This window comes from Sus scrofa, chromosome 7, assembly GCF_054392235.1.
Source record: "Sus scrofa isolate SSC_HxYL_T2T_F1_AM1 chromosome 7, Sscrofa_HxYL_maternal_Yorkshire_Landrace_v2.0, whole genome shotgun sequence".
Taxonomy (NCBI): Eukaryota; Metazoa; Chordata; class Mammalia; order Artiodactyla; family Suidae; genus Sus; species Sus scrofa.
In genome coordinates this window covers 40,411,362-40,432,817 of record NC_139389.1, presented here as the reverse complement: position 1 = coordinate 40,432,817, position 21,456 = coordinate 40,411,362, and the positions used below count along the sequence as shown (strand labels likewise).

Genomic DNA, 21,456 nt, shown 5'->3' with positions numbered 1-21,456 from the left:
AACTTCAGGCCTCTTGTAACCTCACTACCATGTACTATTACTTTTTTTTTTTTTTTTTTAAAAGGACCACACTTGTGGCATATAGAAGTTCCCAGGCTAGTTATACATTCTATTCTATACAGTTTAATCATAAGATTTTAAACTCTTTCCTTTCTCCCTCCCTCCCTCCCTCTTTCCTTAGGGGTCAAACTGGAGCTGCAGCTAAGGTCTTGCCACAGCCACAGTAATGTGGGATCCGAACCACATCTGCAAGCTACACCACAGCTCCAGATCCTTAACCCACTGAGTGAGGCCAGGGATCGAACCTGCACCCTCACAGATACTGTCAGGTTCTTAACTTGTTGAGCCACAGAGGGAAATCCTGTACCACTTTTCTATCAGTACAAGAAGGGTAGATAGATTGCCACTTACTTTTTCTCCTTTGCACACGTGTCCACGCCTAGCTGTTGGTATTCCCCTGTACAGGCAGCCACCTTATTCAATAAAGTCCTTGTTGACGAAGTTATGAGCTACTTCCAATGTTTCGTCATTACCAAGAACATGATACCAAATAATCTTTTGCTTTTTCATCTGTGCACTTGTGAGGCCTCTAAGTTCTGAGAAGTATAAATGCTAAGTTCAAAGGGTATGCATATTAAAACATATCTTAATTATAAGTAAGTCTTCACTACTTTCATATTCATTAGCCAAGTCCTGTAGCTACCAGATTGTATTGAGAAGTCGTCACATGAAATCCTTCATTAATAAACAGACTACTTATAAAATCAGCCCTCCTTGTTTAGTAAGTATCTGAACCCAGAGTGTCTATCCTACCCCTTTTCAGCCTCAAATTGATTCTCTGTAAGCATAGGACAAATGACACAAATATATAGCAGATTAACTGCAATAACTGCAAATCTTGCAAATGATAGTGGATTTAATGACCTTGACAAATAATGCTAGAGAACCTCAAATCTCAAGCAAAGCCACTGAGAAATGTGGATCTGGCAGACACTGACAACAAAGGGAGAGGTGGTAAGATGATCAGATCGCTTACAAGAAAGAACAATGTGAAAATCAAGAAATTGAGGTCCATAGGAAGATGTCAAATTTTTTTTGCAAAAATTCCCTTTATGATTACTCTGCAAAAATCAAATGGGAAGGATACTGTAGGATACTAAACATGGTTTCACTTGAAAAATAAACACTTGTTTCTTTGTTCATTATAAGACTACATTTGAAATTACTAGCTTTTATAATTTTTAGTTTCCACATTGAAAGTGTTTCCCCTCCACTGCCATTAGACTTCCTCTCTCCCCTAATCCCAATGAAATTTTAGTCCCCACTTTTTTTTCCCTTGGCCACCCTGCAGCATATGGAGTTCCCAGGCCAGGGATCAGATCTAAGCTACAGTTTTGACCTATGCAGCAGCGATGCCCGATCCTTAACTCACTGTGCTAGGATGGAACCTGGGTCCTGGTGCTGCAGAGATGCTGCTGATCCTGTTGTGCCATAGCAACAACTCCTTGGTCCCCACTTTAAGTGGGTTCACTTAAGGTGACCTTTTTTCTGGTGTCCACTTGCTCCTTGAGCTAAGCAGGCCCACTGCTCTTAGAAGCCTAGGAGGAAGTCTGCGTCCCACTGCTGATTCTGGAACGGAAGGCAAAGTATTTCCTACTACTGCCTGATCCTTACAAGGCTGATGCATCACATGGGACGATTGGGTCCCTTTTCTCTTACCCCCTTAAGAAGTCACTGAGGAGGGATCAAAGAAGGCTGTGCTTGGTTTGCCTTCCACCCCTGCCATCATTCCCAGCTGCCAGCCAGGGACCAGACCCCAGCCGCACATTCCCGATACCTTGGTCAGCGGGGCCTCACAACCCACCCTGGGATACCTGTCAGCATTCCTGGACCAGTGGGAAAGGATGCACACCAACAAGGGCCCTGAAAACAGCTGGGAGACCTGTGGCTCGTCAATCTTGTGATGCAATGTGGTCATTCTGAAACATACTGTCAAGGGCCGTATAGCAAGAGTCATCAAATATATCTGCTCCAAAGTCTATAAACAATATACAAATCCAACCTTCTCCCTACAATTTTAAAATAAAGTATACAACTTTCTACAGATAGACTGTCAAAGCTGAAAAGAACCCAAACATGTTTAAACAAATTTCATTTTTCAGATGAGGAAATTGAAATCCTAGGCCGGGGGTCAGCAAACTTTTTTCTGTACAAGCTCAGAGAGTATAGTTTAAGCTTGGAGGCCATAGGGTCTCTGTTGTAACCATTCAAGTCTGTTGTAGCACAAAAGCAGCCACAGACAACACATAAACAAATGTGTGGTTGTGTTCTGATAAAACTTTATTTATGGACACTGAAATCTGAATTGTACATTACTCTTCACATGCTACAAAAACACTGTGCTTGATTTCAGCCACTTAAAAATGTGGAAACCACTTTTAGTGGGCTACACAAACAGGTGGCTGGATGGATTTGGTTCCTGGGCCACAGAGTATGCTGACCCCTGTCTTAGGCCACTCTGATACCCAAGTGTAGAAACACCAGAGCCTATACTGTCATACCTTTTTTATTTGCTCCTTGCTCTTCTGCCTGTCCACATCAAAGACTCTGATCTGCTTCACCACAAAGTGTACTATTAAGGAGCTCTATAAATGTTTTGCACATTTTAGGAGCAATAGTAAGATCTATCAGAAACGTATACCAGGCCACAGCTGAAAGACATATAATTTTATACAATATTATGATATATAATGCTATGTTGTGCATTACATAAAAACAACCAAGAGAAAACAGAATAAACTTGAGAAACTCACTAAATTTGAAAAATAGGCTTTATTTTAACCAGTGGTATTGTATGACATCCTATATGGCATAACTGATTACAGCCAAGATCATGAATACAAATAAAATAGCATATTCCCTCATTCTCTCTTTTGCTTTCTGTTCAGAGAAATCAGGAGATGGAGCATTATGCTCGGAAACCAAGGAGCTCTGGCGCAGGCTCCAGCTGAGTCCGGACTCCTGGAGCATTCAGCCTCTTAGCATGGATACGGTCCCCTGTGCAAAGACCTTTATGAAAAAATATTCAGAGTGGTATTTCTGTAGGAAATCACACTAGCATTTACAGCAGAACATGGCTGATAAAATTCATCTTGCTGTGTGGACTGTGAAGATCTGAAGTGCATACAGAGGAGATGAGGCCTTTGCATTCACTTTCCTTTAACGAGGGGGCAAATGCCAGGTGAGGCGCGATGGCCACTGGCTGCCTCCTTCCTTCTCGCTCCAGTTGACTTGGGGGTTCTACCCTGTCCTTCTGGAGTTCATGTATCACTGCACTGTGACAGAAATGGAGACACCTTGGCCCAAACACAAGATTCTGTCACCTGGTCAACACTGGAAATGGCTCTGCACTTTCTTCTTTCACAAAAGGTTTAAATACATGGGCCCTTATGTAGCACAAGATGCCTGAAATTCAGAAAATTATGAAAACAACTCTTCTCCACCCCTGAGGATATTTCATCTTTATAAAGTTGAAAATACAAAATATTAAAATAATTTGCCCTCTCTCCCCATCAAAAGGAATCACATTCTCAAAGGATTCCTGCAATATACAAAATTCTGAAACAAAATTTATTTCTCCTCAAACCAAGACCAAGAAGTCAATGTTAAGCTGCCAAGAAGACCCTTTTTCCAAAGGAGGGTGGAAAAGACACCTCATTACTTTTTTAAAAAATAACCATATTTAGACAAAGACAGGAAAAGGAGTTTCTGGCCTCATGAGCTTTTATTTTTCACGTTGATTTTCAGAATTTCTTAGCATTGGTTAATGGGAGTGAAGAGAACAACCTGTTTTCCAAAGTCCGAGATATTCCTGGGACAAGCCCTGATCTTTCCTGGTTGACAGCTCCCTCAAAGTCATTTGTTGAAAACCAGATGGCAAGAATGAAAATGCTATACATCCACCTGTTCTGTTTCTTCATAGTTTTCACATCAAAAGCACCTGGAGTATCAATTGTGTTCAACACAAAATAGCACTGGGGGCTGAAGAGAGGATGACATCACCTGCCCACAGCATCAGCTGAGGTGACACGTGTTCTGAACTACCCACAAAGTCTTCACTGGCAAATTGCCTGGCACCAAGGCCTCCCAAAGAGAACAGGACAAGCAGCAGTGCATGCTCAATAGCAAGACGTGCAAAACACATCACTCTGCTAGGAATAAAGAGCACACGGGAAGTACACGGACAGCAAGAACCAGCTTCTGACTACCCAGAACGGTACTTAAGAAACCTCTGCACTGAAGGTGGGGAAAGCAGAGCATGGCAATGACACCTGGTGGGGAGGTGGGGAAGGAGAGGGAAGCACACACACGCATGCTCACACATGCACACACTGTGCCTCTGAAGGCTCCCTTGTTACTTCGGGTTCACAACTGGCCGTCTGACAATCTGACTACTTGCCTGGCTCAGAACTTCATCCATGGCACTCTTAACTACACGTTCTTCTCTCCTTTTAAGGCACAAACACATTTATAGTTTTAGGTACACCTGTTGAGTTCTGAGAATCATGCTAAGCAAGTTAGTCATAGATGAGCGCAGAGAAGCCAGCTAGTCCTTTTGGCTGACGTTTTGAAGGGACGGCTTCAGATGTGAAGCGAACAGACGGTGCGAGCCTTCTTCTGTGCCTCTGCGGGGTGTGGTCAAGCCAAACCCCTACCAACAAGGGTGGCCGCAGGAGAGGCCAAAATGGCAAAAGCATGACTGGGGGCTGGGATGTTTAACATTTTTTACTTTGCTTTTAAGGAGCCCTAACAAGATGGCAGCTCCTGCTGCCCAGCTGACTTTCACAAAGAACAAGCAGAGACTGCCACGGAGCAGGGGTCACTCCACGTAAAGTCACTGTGATCATAGTTTGCTCATAATCTCTTACCCTCCCACAAAGTCAGACAGACAGACAGACACACACACATGGGCACGCACACACCCCCCCTTCCACCACGGAGGAAATCTTTGCAACAAGAGGCACTTGAATGATATTCGGAGAGTTCCCATGAAAAGGCCTTCCCCTCACAGTGAAGTGGGATCAGCAGAACAGAAACCGGATTCTCAAGACTCCATCTCTTCTTGGTCGAGGGGTGGCGGCACAAAGCTGATGACTTCATCGTAGGTCAGGCCTAGAAATCAGGAAGGAAAAGGAGGACGTGAAAGTTCGGACTATTCATTTTGTTGGCAAGCACCCTAACTTCTAAGCTCAAGATCCTTCCTCCCTGTCCAGACTAGTGGTTCCATGGGCCACTTCAAATAACTGCCTCACCGTTTGTGTGTGATATCCTGATGGAACATGTGATTCCACAGAAGTTCAAGGATACATACAAGAGAAGCATCCTTTATTGCTTCTTTAATCATCCAGTGCCTCCTCTTTAAAACTCTCTGAAGATGCTTGAGAATAACGTAGTAATCCCATTTGCTGTAGCAACAGATAGTCCTGGCTTTTGAAATTTCACTGGAGTTTTCTGAATGTGTGTTTTATGGAGAGACTATGAAACTGAGCACAGCAGACCTGGGTTCTATTTCTGGCTGTGTCCCTAATTAGGTCTAAGGTAACAGTTAAGATGTTAACTTTCTTCACCCAAGTTCTATCAATTATAAAACTGTAAATGCACCCTATCCCCTACTTAGCTGGGAAAGATGGTATAAATGCAAAAATTCTGAGAACCTCAAAGTTCTATGCAGACGTGAGGGGCTGTGCACAAAATCAGACCAGACAGAAGCATCTCAAAGGTCCAGAGTGTCATCATCTACAACAGACAGTTTCCATCAGAGGAACATACTCATTCTGCATTAGAGACCTAACGACAAGGTTTAACAAGTTGGATTTAACCAGGAGTCCGCACCTCCACCCCCCACCCCCCTGCCCTCCCCCACTGACAGCTTTTGGTTTGTGGTTCACCTGGCAAAGATTTTTAAAGCTACGTGTTCATCATGCTCAGACTTACTTTTCCATTCATCTATAAGGAGGTCCCTGCTTTCAAAAGACTGATCGTAAGGATCAGCCACTGGTTCATCATCAGGATCATGGTACTGAGCAAAGTAGGCATGCGCAAGGGCTTGGGCTGCTGTAATTCTCTTATCTGAGTCCAAAACAAGCATCTTCTCCAGCAAGTCAACAGCTATCAGTGATGCAGATTGGAAGGAAAAAAGAGTTTTTAACACACTGCCAAAAATGTATGCTTTATTAAGCAAAACACAGTTTTGACCTTTTACACCAAAACAAAGAATTCTCCTTCAATTCTGGGATGTTACTCCTTTCCTCTTTTATTTTATTTTTTTTTTTTGGTCTTTTTAGGGACACACCTGCAACACATGGAAGTTCCCAGTCTAGGAGTTGAATGGGAACTGTAGCTGCCAGCCTAGGCCACAGCCACAGCAACGAGGGATCTGAGCTGGGTCTACAACCTACACCACAGCTCATGGCAACACTGGATCCTTAACCCACTGAGCAAGGCCAGGGATGGAACCTTGAACCTCGTGGATACTAGTTGGGTCCATTATCACTGAGCCACAACGAGAACTCCCCTTTCCTCTTTTATGTTTGTTTGTTTTTGTCTTTTTTGTCTTTTCTAGGGCTGCACCCACAGCACATAGAGATTCCCAGGCTAGGGGTTGAATCGGAGCTGTAGCCACTGGCCTACGCCAGAGCCATGGCAACTCGGGATCTGAGCCGCATCTGTGACTTATACCACAGCTCATCGCAATGCCCGATCCTTAACACACTGAGCAAGGTCAGGGATTGAACCCGTAACCTCATGGTTCCTAGTTGGATTCGTTAACCACGGAGCCATGACAAGAACTCCCCCTTTCCTCTTTTAAATATATGTGTGCACGTGCATGGATGGATGTTGTATTTTTTCTTTCTTTTCTTTTTTGGCTGCCCAGCAGCATGAGGAGTTCCTGGGCCAGGGATTGAATCTGAGCCAGAGTTGTGATCTATGCCACAGCTGCAGCAATGCTGGATCCCTAACCCACTGAGCGAGCCCAGGGATCACACCCATGTCCCCAGTCTGGCAGAGACACCATCAATCCCACTGCATCACAGTGGGAACTCCGGATTTTATATTTTTTAAGAATACATTACTAGGAGTTCCTGTTGTAGTACATTGGAAATGAATCCAACTAGGAGCCATGAGGTTGCGGGTTCGATCCCTGGCCTTGCTCAGTGGGTTAAGGATCCGGCGTTTCTGTGAGCTGTGTGTAGGTCGCAGATGTGGCTCAGATCCTGCGTTGCTGTGGCTATGGTGTAGGCCGGTGGCTACAGCTCCAATTGGACCCCTAGCATGGGTACCTCCATATGCTGAGTGTGTGCCCCTAAACAAAACAAAACAAAAAGAATACATTACTAAAGAAGAATTTAAAAAAACAACAGATTATGTATGAGCAAATGTTTGTGGAATGTCAGTGTTGAACTGCTCCCACTGCAGTCAAACTATCAGAATGACAGTCTGTAACTGAAGTAATCCACAAGAGGTGAGTGGGGCTAGTATCACACTTTTTTGTCCCCTTTCACTGTTTATTTACTAACCTAAGGCAAATGAATATACATCAAATGGACTGCCAAATAATGAACAAACTGAGGATTTTATGTGGGTGTGTGGGTGAGACGTGGTATTTGGATAAAAGAAAATTTTGTTTTTAAAATTTTCACTATGAAAAATTTCAGTATACAAAATAATAGGACAGCCAATACTCATATGCTCACACCCATATCCAACAATTATCCTTCTATATTTATCTATGTACACACATATTTTTTGCTGAACCATTTTAAAATAAAATTACAGACATGACATTCTACTTCTAAATATTTCAGCATACAGTTTCCTGTATAATAATAAAACTGTTATTATATCTGACAAATATATAATTCTCAAGTATCATCTAAAATCCAGTTCATGTTAAAGTTTCTCCAATTATCCCAAAGTTGTTTTTTATACCTAGTCTGTTCAAACGAGGGTCCAATTAAGGGCCACGGATCACATCTGACTGAGTTTCCTTAGTCCCTCTTAATTCTGGAACAATCCCTATTTTTCCCAGTTTTGACCTAAAAGACCCCACCCCATCTCACCTGTTTTCTTGTGCTATCATGTACTTACACCTTGTTTTTCTCTATCCCTTCTATTTCCTAAAAACCATGTTAGATCTAAAAATTTGCTAAGAATTGCTTACACGCTTTTGGCAAGAGTACTTCATAGGTGATGCTGTCTACTTGATGGCACATTAAGGTCATCCATCCCATTAAAAATTAAATTTGATCACTAAGTTAAGAGATTTCTTTTTTGCCCCAAGCAAATAAATTGTGTGTAGGCAGCACCATGTGAATATTTTTTTCTTTCACTCACGGCTTTTAGCATCCACTGATTTTCCTTCCTAGCAACTATTTCATAAGGGGTTATACAATGGTGAATTTTTTCTAATTCTGTTTTACAAATGAGGATGTTTTGAGTTTCAGAAAGGTGGCACTTGGGAGGATAAATACTGACATAACCACAGTTGTCACTTTGGTGGAACAAAGGCATATGAGGAAAGGGGCAGGGACGGGCTATAAAGGGGATGGACCATTTCCTGAAGAGGTCTACACTGTGTACACTGGAGGCTGTAAAAGACCCCTGTCCTGCAGCCTGAATTCCAGGGTAGTCTAAAGGAGAAGTGTAGGTTTCAGAGGAAAACAGAAGCAAAGTGAATATTTATGTGTCACGTTCATAGGTTTACACGTTTGAGCACTGGGAAAACTGCCTAGATATATATTCTTCTCACAAAAAAATAACTTTTATCAGGTGTTGTTTGGATCTTATGATGAGTCTTTGCCACCCAGGATGAAAAGTAACACATCATTATAACCAATACCTTGATAAGAAATAAGATCAAGGTTAAGAAAGATTCCTCTAAGATCTCGACAGATACAAAGGGCAATTTAAGTTCTGTTTCATGTTTTGAGAATAATGGTGAAACATGAAGTCAGTACAGACAGAAGAGAGTGGTCAGTGTTTACACTGTTGGTGCATTCCTGCTCGGTTAACACGCTGGGCACAATTAAGTTCCTGGTCAGTAACATGCTCTGCCTGCAAGAAGAGACTATGACATCACTATTTGGCAGTGAGCTGACAGGTCTGTTCAAATTTGAGAACTGCAGTGCTGAGCAAGGGGTGGCCCACAGCCTCCCTCAATTTGCTCACACCTGTACTGCTGAGTGGTATCCAGTTCTCTTGAATGCTTCAGTGTCACAATTCCAGAAGAGGGGACACACCTATAAGACTGGATGTGACCTAAACAAGCTTCGGGGACACACACATATCCCCTCTTCCCCAGAAAAATGAATTAAAAAATCTGAGTTGGCCATCAGGAAGTCAAGTGGTGAGCACTGCCATGTCTAACACATGAGCTGATGTGACGAAAAAAATTCGTAACAGAATGAAGCTACCAGGACACAGCATAATTTCCAACATCCTACCATATTTATGACTTAAAGGATCTCACAGATCCATGAACTAGATAACACAGTACAAATAAATCATACAAAGCCAGTATACAGAGCACACCAGGGCAGAGGCAAACCCAACCAACCCTGGTAGAATTCTGTACACCCCTAATGAGTCTGCGGATTTCTTCTTCTTTTTTGGCTGTGCCTGTGGCATATGGAAATTCCTGGGCCAGGGAGCGAACCTGAGCTGCTGCAGTGACAACACTGGATCCTTAACCTGCTGAGCCACCAGGCGCTCCCTGTGGATTTATTTATTCCTAGACACGAGAGTGCCCCAGCTGAGACCTGGCAGATTTGCCATCTCCAAGGTCAACATGGACACATCTCTAACTGCTGAACACTTCAAAGAGCACAAGCATCTCCGCCACTGTAGGAATTATCACAGTAACACTAAGCCACTCTCAAGCAATCACCATGGATGAAGTACTTAAAAAAGTAAAACCACTCAGCCTTCACTCCAACTTCTGAAGAGGCTGTCATGGCTGTCAGCTCTCAGAAGGATAAAACTAAGCCTGAGGCACAGCTGCTGGGACCTTTAAGCAGAGGGATGACCCAAACTAAGATTTATAAATAGTGCTAAGATACAATATTCAGAAAAGGATGAGGGTTGACTGTACTATTATCACAGCATTGCCCCACTCCCATCAGAGGGAGATCTTGGTCTGATTTTTGTGTGTCTGCCATTAAACAGCACTGTCTACTGGCTTCCGCTAGAGTCAGGAATTACGGCCTCAGCAATGTCACTCTGTGGGACCAAAAGAAGTACACATCAGCCCCCAGTTTTAAGGAATAAAGCAACTCCTCTTATCAGCCAAGGCAGTACACGTCCTGCAGCTGCCACTGTCCTGCCCCTTTGCCAAAGATCCTGGAAGTGATGGTGGCAGGAATGCTATGGAGACATTCCTTACAGTCTTGGGTGGCAAACTACCTCCACAAGGAAGAGAGACTGGTTAAGTCTCTGAAGGGCAAAAGGAGAAGAGGACAAGGGAAGCAGGACCTAAAGCACTGGGAAGCTGTGGGCAGAGCAGGGACTGCAGGGAGCTCCTGGGCGGGTCTGCCAAACACCCTTGTGTTTCTGTTGTTTATATCCTCAGTGTGGACACCATAAAATGATGACAGCAGTGAAGGAGCTGCAGGCTTTCCTCCATACCCTTTTCTGTCTGTGTCCCTCAACCTTTTCTCCTGACATTTTCATGACTTTCTCTTTTGTCACTGAACCAGCCTATTTCCCCATCAAATTCTGTGATCATATAAATACATAAGCATGGCGTGAGATTAAAAACAAAACAAAACCTGACAATACAAACATGGATAACAGATGGCATTATTTACCACCTACCAGGTTTAATTAATGGTACTATATGTGGTCAAAAGGAAACCCTCTTCTTCAAATCCCTAGTTTATGTCATAACCAATATCCATGAGATGAGGATGTAGTCAACTTACCCAAGGGATTGGCACCAATAAATACATTTGCAAAGTTCATCTTCGGCATCTGGGTCAAAGACTGAATGTAGTTTCTTGCCTGCAAAACAGAGGGTTTTCAAAATGGCTTTGTTCAGTATTGCTACCACTCTCAGAGTCCTGGTCCTGTCAAGTGTTAACTGACAAAGGCCACTGGCTTCGGTGTTGAGGAATGTGTCTGCTAATCATTAAAGACTTTCGGAGTTCCCCATTGTGGCTCAGTGGAAGCAAACCTGACTAATATCCAGGAAGATACAGGTTCGATCCCTAGCCTCACTCACTGGGTCAAGGATCTGGTGTTGCCATGAGCTGGGTGTAGGTTGTAGACTCGGCTTGGATCCTGCATTGCTGTGGCTCTGGCGTAGGCTGGCGGCTACAGCTCTGATTCGACCCCTAGCCTGGGAACCTCCATATGCCACGAGGGCGGCCCTAGAAAAGGCAAAAACAAACAAACAAACAAACAAACAAAACTTCTCTGAATCTATCTCTCTAAAAATTCCTGTTTTTTATTTTTTCTCTTCCAGCCACACTCATGGCCTATGGAAGTTCCCAGGCCAGGGATCAAATCTGAACTGTATTTGTGACCTACGCCACAGCTGCAGAAATGCTGGATCCTTAACCAACTGTGCCAGGCTGGGGATTGAACTGGCAACACCACAGAGACAAGCCAGATCATTGACCACTGCGCCACAATGGAACTCCTAAAATTCCTTTTTTAACACAGCTCAACAGTAAGGGTATGTATGTATATATATTTATGTACATACGTATACACACACACACACACAAGGTTAGAAAAAGCTCTAGCTGCTAAAATAACTTCACCTTCTTTTAAAAATTTATATATAATTTAAATTGACACAGCTGATTTATAATATTAGTTTCAGGTATAACAGTGATTCATTATTTGTACAGATTATATTCCATTTAGAGTTATTTTTAAAATATTGGCTACATTTCCTGTGCTGTATAAACTATCCTTGTAGTTTATACATGGTAGCTTGTAGCTCTTATTAGCTTCACCTCCTTAGTCACTGCATGCAGAGGGAGCAGGGGAAGCCCACTTTGAAAATCAGCTGAGAATCTTTCTGATTTGAAAAGAAAGCTTTAGGAGTTGAGTATCGACATGCCTGTAATCCCTTCCTACTTGAGGGTGCAGACAAGAGACGTAAGTGGTAAGAGAGACCCGTCTCATTCACAGAACAGCCTTCCCTCTAACAAGATAAATAAAGACTACTTGCATATAGCTGAAGTAGAAACAAAGCTGCTAAGAAGGGCCTCTGCGTTGCCAACATGATCCCCCGTATGATTAAGGGCACTGTAGAAAGAAGTGCTCAATCATCTCTGATGATAAAACTAGAGTAAAGATTAAGTAGCTAAGCACTGTTTTTTCTTTTTTTTCTTTTTTGTTGTTTGTCTTTTTGCCATTTCTAGGGCTGCTCCTGAGGCATATGGAGGTTCCCAGGCAAGGGGTCTACACCAGAGGCCACAGCAATACGGGATCTGAGGTTCCCAGGCTAGGGGTCCAATCGGAGCTGCAGCCACCAGCCTATGCCAGAGCCACAGCAACGCAGGATCTGAGCCGCGTCTGCAACCTACACCACAGCTCACGGCAACGCCAGATCTTTAACCCACTGAGCAAGGTCAGGGATTGAACCTGCAACCTCATGGTTCCTAGCTGGATTCATTAACCACTGAGCCACAAAGGGAATTCCAGCACCGTTTGTTTTTTTTTGTTTGTTTTTTTAAAAGCACTTAACCCTAACTGTTCATATTTATTTTATATTATTTGTAATATAATATAGTACTTTTAAATATAGTACTTATTAGCATTAGATATTTTGTTTATCTATTTACTTTTGGCTGTGCCATTGACATGCATAAGTTACTGGGTCAGGGATTGAACCTGCACCACAGGAGCAACCCGAGCTGCTGCAGTGACCTCGCTGGATCCTTAACACAGTGTACCACAAGGGAACTCCAAGATTTTTTGTTTCCTGTTTTTGTTTTTAATAATGAACTCTTCTTTTGGTCATTAAAAAAACGAATGAACAGGAAAGCATACTAATGACCTTCAGTTAATACACCTCCAGCTGAAAACCTTAGATGGCAGCGTACCCTAACTGCAGGCACAGAACCTTAGGAAAACACAAACCTCCTGAGCACTAAATTCACAAAACCCCAATATAAAAGTAACATCATTTTCCATGTACCAGCCTACAAATTATATTCTCAATCCATAAGGACTGGATGACATTTTATCCCAAATGTCAATATCGGGCAATAGAATACAGGCAGTTACTGCCTTAGTAGCCCTCAAGGCACATGCAAGCATTCGGTGACATTAAAACTGTGCTGGTTATCCAGTGGCAATAAAGTGAGAAAGTGGCCTTCTCAATGAGATATCCTCGGATAGTCTATTTGCTCTCACCTCATGGCTTGGCATCCTGTTAATGAGATAAGCTGGGGGAGTTCCCGTCAGACGCATAATCTGCTGAAGCTGGTTAATATCTTAGATGCCGAGTCAAGGGCATTGTTAAACATCCAGTGTGAAAAATAATTTTCAACTCAAGTTTTTAAAAAGGCCAAAAAGCCGCCCCCCAAAGATAAAACCTACTCCCACCCATTCCACCCACCCCAGGCCAGCGCCTGAGGCTGCGTGTTAAAGCATGCTTCCATGAATGGCATGAGGGTTAGTGGGCATAGAGCCAGTGATGGGCCATGTGGAAAAGAGAAACTTCCTTTGGTTTTAGCGTCATCTTTGACATTCAGTATTTAGGCTCCCTGGAAAGAGACTGCCCCTCGATCCAGGATGCCAGCCAGAGAACTGTTTTTAAGTACCAATGGCCAAAACCTGTTTGCTTGTAGGTTAAATGGAGATGACTTTTAGATAGATGGAGAATATTCTGACTTGACTTTGGACAAAATAAAATGTCCGAGATATACATTTAAGGTAGAGGTTAAATTTTTGTGTCACAGGTTCTGGTGATTCTCCAAAACACCACCCCTTCTAATCTAAGAACAGGGTGGCTGTGTGGGGTGATAAGCAACACCAAGTTTCAAAGACATTAGTAGTGATACATGTAAAATACATGCCACAAACACACAATGGTCAGTGAAGGGGAGATGGGAATAAAGTTAGAAGCTAAGGCAAAGTTACAAGCTGCTGACAGTATTACAGCACGCCATGTGATTTCCCCACAAGTCTCTTTAACAGGTGAACAGACTGACTTCACTCACGAACAGTGGGAAGGAAGCTGGTCAACACTATGCAAACATCTGACATAGGTAGAACTATGAGGTTTTCCAAAAGTACAAGCCCATAGGTAAGCTGTAATCTAAACTTCCCTCTTTCAGCTGTCCCATCGATTTCTTTTTTTTTGCTTTTTTTAGGGCCACACCCTCAGCATATGGAGGCTCCCAGGCTAGGGGTCGAATCGGAGCTACAGCTGCCAGACACCAGAGCCCCAGAAAAGCCAGATCCAAGCCGAGTCTGTGACCTACACCACAGCTCATGGCAACACCGAATCCTTAACCCAGGGATCAAAACCAGGGATCAAACTTGCATCCTCATGGATCCTAGTTGGGTCTGTTAACTGCTGAGCCACCTAGGGAACTCCAAGCTGTCTCATCAATCTTAACATTACAAGAATGCTTAGTTTACCACATGTTCCTAAAGCAGGGTGATGGGATTTTTAAAATCCTCAACACAATTCAATAAAAACCTTTTCATATTCCCTAACATCCCTTCTTTGTGGCTTCCCTCAATAATCTTTCCACTTTAGCTCATCCTCTGAACTAAATTCCCTAGTGGTTAGATTGCTACAAACACATGTTTAAAGCTGGCTATTAGCGAGGAGCTGGGGCTGTGTGTTCCACCCTGCATTTAATGCTCCCTGGCCTGAAGAAGGGGCCGGCATTCTCACAACCAAGTTTAAATTTACCTCTAAATAAATTACATAACAAACAGTATCTCAGGTGCCAAAAGAAAGAACAAAAGGAGGTCCCTGAGTAGTAGTAGAATACCAGCTGGGTTTAAAATGTTAAAATCCTACCACTTCTCTCCTTTCCCATAAACAATAACTTGGCCTGTACATTTTCTGGTTTTGTCTCCTTGAGTTAAATAGGTTTTATATTCCTCCCTTTTTGTTGGGAGGTTAGGAAGACTATATTTCCAAAGAAAAATGTGAGAGTGAGCCAGTGAAAGGGCTTTTGCTTTTTTCATATGACTTTTTTTGTCCTTTCACTGATGACTATAGGTACCAGGTCACCGACCAGAACAACCCTCTCTCCTTAGCCATCCACCATGACCCATTTATCCCCCTTCTCAAGACACATGCTAACTTGTTCTCAGTCAGCCATCTATCACTGCACTCTCTTACTCAGGATGTCCTATCATTTAGGGACTGAATTTCTATCAACCAATAAGTAATGGCATCACTTCTTCATTACTTTTCAGGAATAGCAAAAATAGCTATTGCTTTTCTCTGTTTATTACATTCCTTCACTAATATATAGATATATATTATATATATATATATTTTTGCTCTTTTCTAGGGCCACACCTGCGGCATATGGAGATTCCCAGGCTAGGGGTCTAATCGGAGCTGTAGCCACCAGCCTACGCCAGAGCCACAGCAACGTGGGATCTGAGCCATGTCTGCAACTTATACCACAGCTCACAGCAACACCCGATCCTTAACCCACTGAGCAAGGCCAGGGATCGAACCCGCAACCTCATGGTTCCTAGCTAGATTTGATAACCACTGAGTGACGGGAATTCCTAATACTTTTTTTTTTAAATTATGAAAATCTATAAACAATTTTACTCACCGGGCTTTGTTATTTATACATCGTGTGTTCCACACATCATGTGCTTCTATTTTTTTCTTTTTTTTTTTTGGCCTTTTCTGGGGCCGCTCCCGCGGTACATGGAGGTTCCCAGGTCTAATCGGAGCTGTAGCTGCTGGCCTTCACCACAGCCACAGCAATGTGGGATTCGAGCTGAGTCTGCGACCTACACCACAGCTCACAGCAACACCGGATCCTTAACCCACTGAGCAAGGTCAGGGATTGAACCCACAACCTCACGGTTCCTAGTCAGATCTGTTAACCACTGAGCCACGACGGGAACTCCACATCATGTGCTTCTAAGATAAACTGCTACCTCGGCAATATCACTAATATCAAATTAATCTTGTCTACCCTTTGCAATGCTTAAGTTACTTTTATGCACTTGCCATAACTATGTAGGAGAAAATTTTTTTTCTTATTCCTATACTCAATATGATAATTATTTAAGTTCCCTATTCTGATACTCAATTTTATTACGCCCAATTCTATACTAAAGTTGTTGAAAAGTAGGATGTGTGGTATTTCACACAAAATAAAGACATTACATTATTAGGCCAGGCACTTAGTGTTGTTTTCCTTTAAAAAAAAAAAGGATTAATGATGGCTATAAGCTATCATTTTACCCACACTTTTTCTTTTAGATATTCCTGTGACTAACAGCACATACCTACAGGGCATATTGTTGAGGGTGGGTGACAAGACTGAGCAAGAGCTGCTAGTAGCTATCCCCAGACAGGGAATTAATTTGCTCTCTCAGTCTCATTAGCACTAGTCATTAAAAAACTGAGCTCCTTCTCGACCCCCACTCCCTTGCCCCCAAGTCCTCTCTATTGGCCAATCTTTCTAAGCAAATGCATTTTAAACAAAAAGCACCCCCCTCTCCAAGCATCCTTCCATATCTTCTTTGATTCACTCCAGGATGGTTTCTGCATTTGATAAAGCAAAAGAAAACACTCCTTCAGTGCGTTTTCTTCAGACACTGTGGCTGATAACTCTGACAATGACTTTTATTTTTTTAATTTTTATTGTTTTGTCTTTTTAGGATCGTACCCGAAGCATATGGAGATTCCCAGGCTAGGGGTCGAATTGGAGCCGTAGCCGCCGGCCCATGCCACAGCCACAGCATCGCCAGATACGAGCCACGTCTGTGACCTACACCACGGTTCATGGCAACACTGGCTCCTTAATCCACTGAACAAGGCCAGGGATCAAACCTGCATCCTCATGGATACTAGTCAGATTTGTTTCCAATGAGCTGTGATGGGAACTCCTGACAATGACTTTTAAAACAGCGTGCAACCACATGAGATTAAAGTTTACATCATGTTATCAGAACATCTATGCTCAATTCTGTCAAGTGACTCAGTGCGTGACTTCAGCAAGGCTCAGCCTTTCTGTGCTTTTGCTTCCTTCTCTTAAATAAATGAATGAAACAAATTAAAAGCCTGCCTCTGGTACTCAGCAGTCTTTCCAAATGGGCAAAAGGACCCCTTCGGTCAGAAATGCTGGGAGGAGAATCCAGGAAGGCACAGCTGGATCTTGGCTCCAAGGCTCTTTTCTCCTTTTATCCAGCTGCCTGGCAGCAGACAGAAGGGAAAAGGGAGAGAGACTGAGCTTACATGATTTCTCTCATGTCTATGGCCCAAGAAAATGACCACCAGTAGGAAGTCAGAACCAAAGTAAGCCAGAGTCACATTCCCATGGCTTCTCCTTGCTTAGAAGGAAAGCATTAGTGCCAAAGCTTTTTCTCAGGTTAGTCAAACTTGTAATTACAAAGGCAGGTGGTGGGAGGAAAGATTTACAACCTATTCCTGTGAATCTGAGGTTTTAGGAGCAGGGCTGTTACCTCTGACAGTCTGGAGACAGGGGAGAGAGGGACCCCTGTTGGGAATAGACCTCCTTACACAGGAGGTGTGAGCTCTCTATTCTAAAACAACAGAAAGCAAGTAACTTCCGTAAAAGGGCAAGTCAGTGCAGACGATGCACATTTCATTCTTTTGGTGATAAAACTAGACTAATACATGGCAAAGCTCATGCTCTAAGAATAAACACTAACCAAAAGATGAAAAGAGCCCTTGAGTATATATAAAACTTTGAGGAAGAGAAAGTCATGACTGGAGAATAGAAATAACACATTTTTCATTAATCTCTTGGAATGAATTCGAATCTCAAATCTCATTTACTAGGTGGGATACAACCGCCCAATACAAGCTCCCACGATCTAGAATTATATACCCAGATAGAGAGAAAATGAAACACACTCATGCATGTGCACAGCCAGGTACATGTATGTACACACACACACACACACACACCGCAGAAATCAGCACACAAAGGGCACATGTGCTTACAAACACACCCGGGTCAAAGTACAGACTGATGGAAGGCAAGTGGCAGAGGCTCCCCACAGGGCAGATAATCACAATCAAAGCATCAACTCACAGACTCTGAGGAGATTTTCTTCAAAAGCTCAGCCCCTGGGGTTCCAACGAGTCTTAAAATGAGCTTCAACTGATCAATATCTAATGGTGGACTATAAAGGAAAATGTTGGGACAAAATAAAAATGAAAACAAACAAACAAACAACAAATAAAACAAACAAAATACCCCAATAACAAAAATTTAAACCCCAAACCAAGCCACAACGGTGAATTCATTTAGGTCAAGGCTTCTGCAGGACGGTCACTTCAAGTAGAACATGCTCCTCCTGTACAAAGACTCAAAACACTACCACACCCGTATCCAACTTATATTCCTTTTGTGCATCTGTCAACATCCCCTATCAGGAAAGTGAGGCGACTTTAGCTGGGTACTTAGCTGCCAAAGGTAGCAAGTGAAAACACAAAAGCTGCACTTAGTCCACATGCTCAGACCACACCTGTCTCCTTACCTTCCACCAAAGCATCAATGGCCAGTCAAGCATAGAGTGGTGGTCAGCAAAGCCACAGAGGAGAAGTAGAGAGCAGAGGAGCGAGGGATGCACGAGCCTACCCGGGAATGTTCCCCTAAGGCTTGACCTATGGAGCTTGTAATATGACAGGGGCCTGACCACTGGAGCACGTCCTCCAGAAAACCTCTCTGCGCACACTGGCTGTGGAGGCAGAGAACTGAGTGACAAGTGGCCAGCAGAGGGCTCCACATTAATGCAGTACGCAGAGGCTTCAACCTTCTCAATGCATCAATAAACCTCACACCCCACAAAAGCTCTAAATGAGAGGCCACAATGCCCAAACCTTTATTGTGGCAGCCAACTCTTCTACGTATACTCACTACGTGTGTGCACGTATTAACCAGAAGATAAAACCCTTCCATGTGTTCTTATTGCTTTTAGCCTTGCCTAAAAAGCTAAAAGGAGAGAAAAAAAAATCTTATAAAAATAGCTTTCAATATTCCCTATGAAACTAACACAACACATAAATCAACTCTAATGAAAAAAAATAATATTCCCTATGAAAATGTGAGCAGTTTATGCACAGTCTATACTGGCATGAGGGGAAAAGAGGGAAGGATGACTGTCCTCTTCCGTCAGGCTTTTCTGCATGATTAGCGCATTCTTAACTTCAGGCCTCGGCTTAAACTTCCTCTCCTCAGAGAGGCTTCCCCCAACACTCTATACAAAGAAGCTCTGCCCACCCCCTTCCCTGTTGCCCCCCAGCACAACCTTGAGAACAGCACTGTGCTCAGCACAATCTATTACTGTGTTTGCTTCCTGTGTCTGTCACCTCTAGGATCTGCAGCTCTGTGAGGAGAGGGGCTGCCCTACCTGTTCACCTGCTGCATGGTGGGTCCTCAAAATAGATGAGAAGGTACAGCAGGATGGAGAGGAGAGAGAATGGAAGAAAATATTCCTGTTTATGACTATGCATACTAAAACAGTATAGTGTGACTTAAAACCAATGACCTCTGCGAGCCACAGATGCCTGAGTTACAGGAATTAGTTATGCAACAATATCTTGCCCTGTTCTCCGCCCCCCCCCGCCCCCCCGCCCAGATATGAAACTGGCCTAAATGCAAGAAAATTCTAGACAGGAGTTAGCAAAGCCTAACCTGTTGCCTGCTTTGAAAATAAAGCTGTGTTGGAATACAGCTGAGCCACGGGTTCACATACTGTCTATGGCTTCTTTCACCATACACAGCAGAACAGACTGGTTACAACAGAAACTGTATCGTTCCTGAAGCATAAAATATTTACCATCTGGTCCTTCAAGAAAGGTTTGTAGAACCCCATCTGAGACCCAAACAACTTACATTCTATAGGAAACAAGGATAATTAAAAGCAAGTCCACTCACAGAAGTTATTTCTGAATTAAGAATGGTAGAGAACTTTGTTATCTGCGAACGGCAAAAATCAATGTGTTCTTAATGTTAAAATTTCAATATTTCTTCAAGGTGTTGTCAAGAAAACAATCTTTTTTTTTCTTTTTTTTCTTTTTGGCTTTTTAGGGCCGTACCCCCGGCATACGGAGGAGGTTCCCTGGCTAGGCGATGAATCAGAGCTGCAGCCACCAGCCTACGCCAGAGCCACAGCAATGCAGGCAACAGCAATCCGAGCCGCATCTGCAACCTATACCACAGCTCATGGCAACATCGGATCCTTAACTCACTGAGCGAGGCCAGGGATCAAACCCACAACCTCACAGTTCCTAGTCAGATTTGTTTCCACTGTGCCACAATGAGAACTCCCAGAAAACAATCTTAAAGCGTACATTAACAGAGACTGAGCAGGGAACAGGGACAGATACCATCAAATTAACTGTACTACAATAATCTTAGTACAGGATCATCTTTGCTTATTTAAAATGATTCAGTTTATGAAAATTTAGTTCCCTCACATTCTTAAGGAACAAATTTAACTTGGTAGCTATCCCACAAAATAAAGTATATCACATAACGTGAAAAAAAAATGGACTACTTAAATTCTCAAATAGGTAGTTTTACAATATACGCATCAAAATTAATCTCTAGAAATAACGCTGTGGAGACTGACACTCTTGTTTTAGACTTCTGACTGCTGAAAATGAGTCAGGTTTCACACTCCCTCTGAGGAAGACAGAAGACTCTGGGCTGTGTTTCTCAACATACTTGAGACATATGCCACTCCCAGTGGTCACAGGGGACACTGCAGCAATGACTTGAGGGACCCCATGTGTTTCTCTCACCTCAGCCAGTACAAAACAATCTCAGGCCTGAAAAATAACGCCCTAGTTCCTAAGCCTCACATTCATGGCCTTCCCTAATTTGGCATCCATACTCTTTTCTGACTCTCTCTCAAATATTATTCCTAATGCACTCAATGTTTCAACTCATACCACATATTCCAGGCACGTTAAAGCTTCTAACTTCTTATTTATCCACGTCATAAACATTCTCGCCTCCTACCCTACCTTTTCTCTCCCTATTTACTCTTCAAAAGTCCAAGAGTCCAAGAGCTCTGCCATAAAGTCTTTCTGGCTATCCTGAGTTTGAGTTAATCTCTGCTTTTTCTCAATAACTTATTCATACTTCTATTAAAGCATTTTTATCACTCTGTCTTGATTAGAGAGCAGACACTTGTTCAAGTGACTCCTGTCATTCACTTCCCGCTGACTATGATCATTCTGGCTTG

The 21,456-nt window shown here is 42.9% G+C and overlaps 1 protein-coding gene across 5 annotated transcripts in view; it reads right to left on the bottom strand.

Annotated features, from left to right (window-relative positions):
* Positions 1-2,813: 2,813 nt before the first annotated feature.
* MAPK14 (mitogen-activated protein kinase 14) overlaps positions 2,814-21,456 on the bottom strand; it is a 70,044-nt gene continuing 51,401 nt past the window's right edge. For 2 of the 5 annotated variants that reach the window (XM_084967963.1, XM_001929490.7), the window contains exons 9-12: positions 18,294-18,373; positions 10,980-11,058; positions 5,995-6,168; positions 2,814-5,172 (exon numbers count right to left, since the gene is read on the bottom strand). In XM_084967963.1, the coding sequence (XP_084824089.1) occupies positions 5,105-5,172; positions 5,995-6,168; positions 10,980-11,058; positions 18,294-18,373 (401 nt within the window). In that variant the 3' untranslated portion in view covers positions 2,814-5,104. Of the gene's footprint in view, positions 5,173-5,994; positions 6,682-7,332; positions 11,059-13,428; positions 13,509-18,293; positions 18,374-21,456 lie in introns of all 5 variants that reach the window. The other 3 variants (XM_003356615.5, XM_084967964.1, XR_014810033.1) reach the window with 2 other exon arrangements.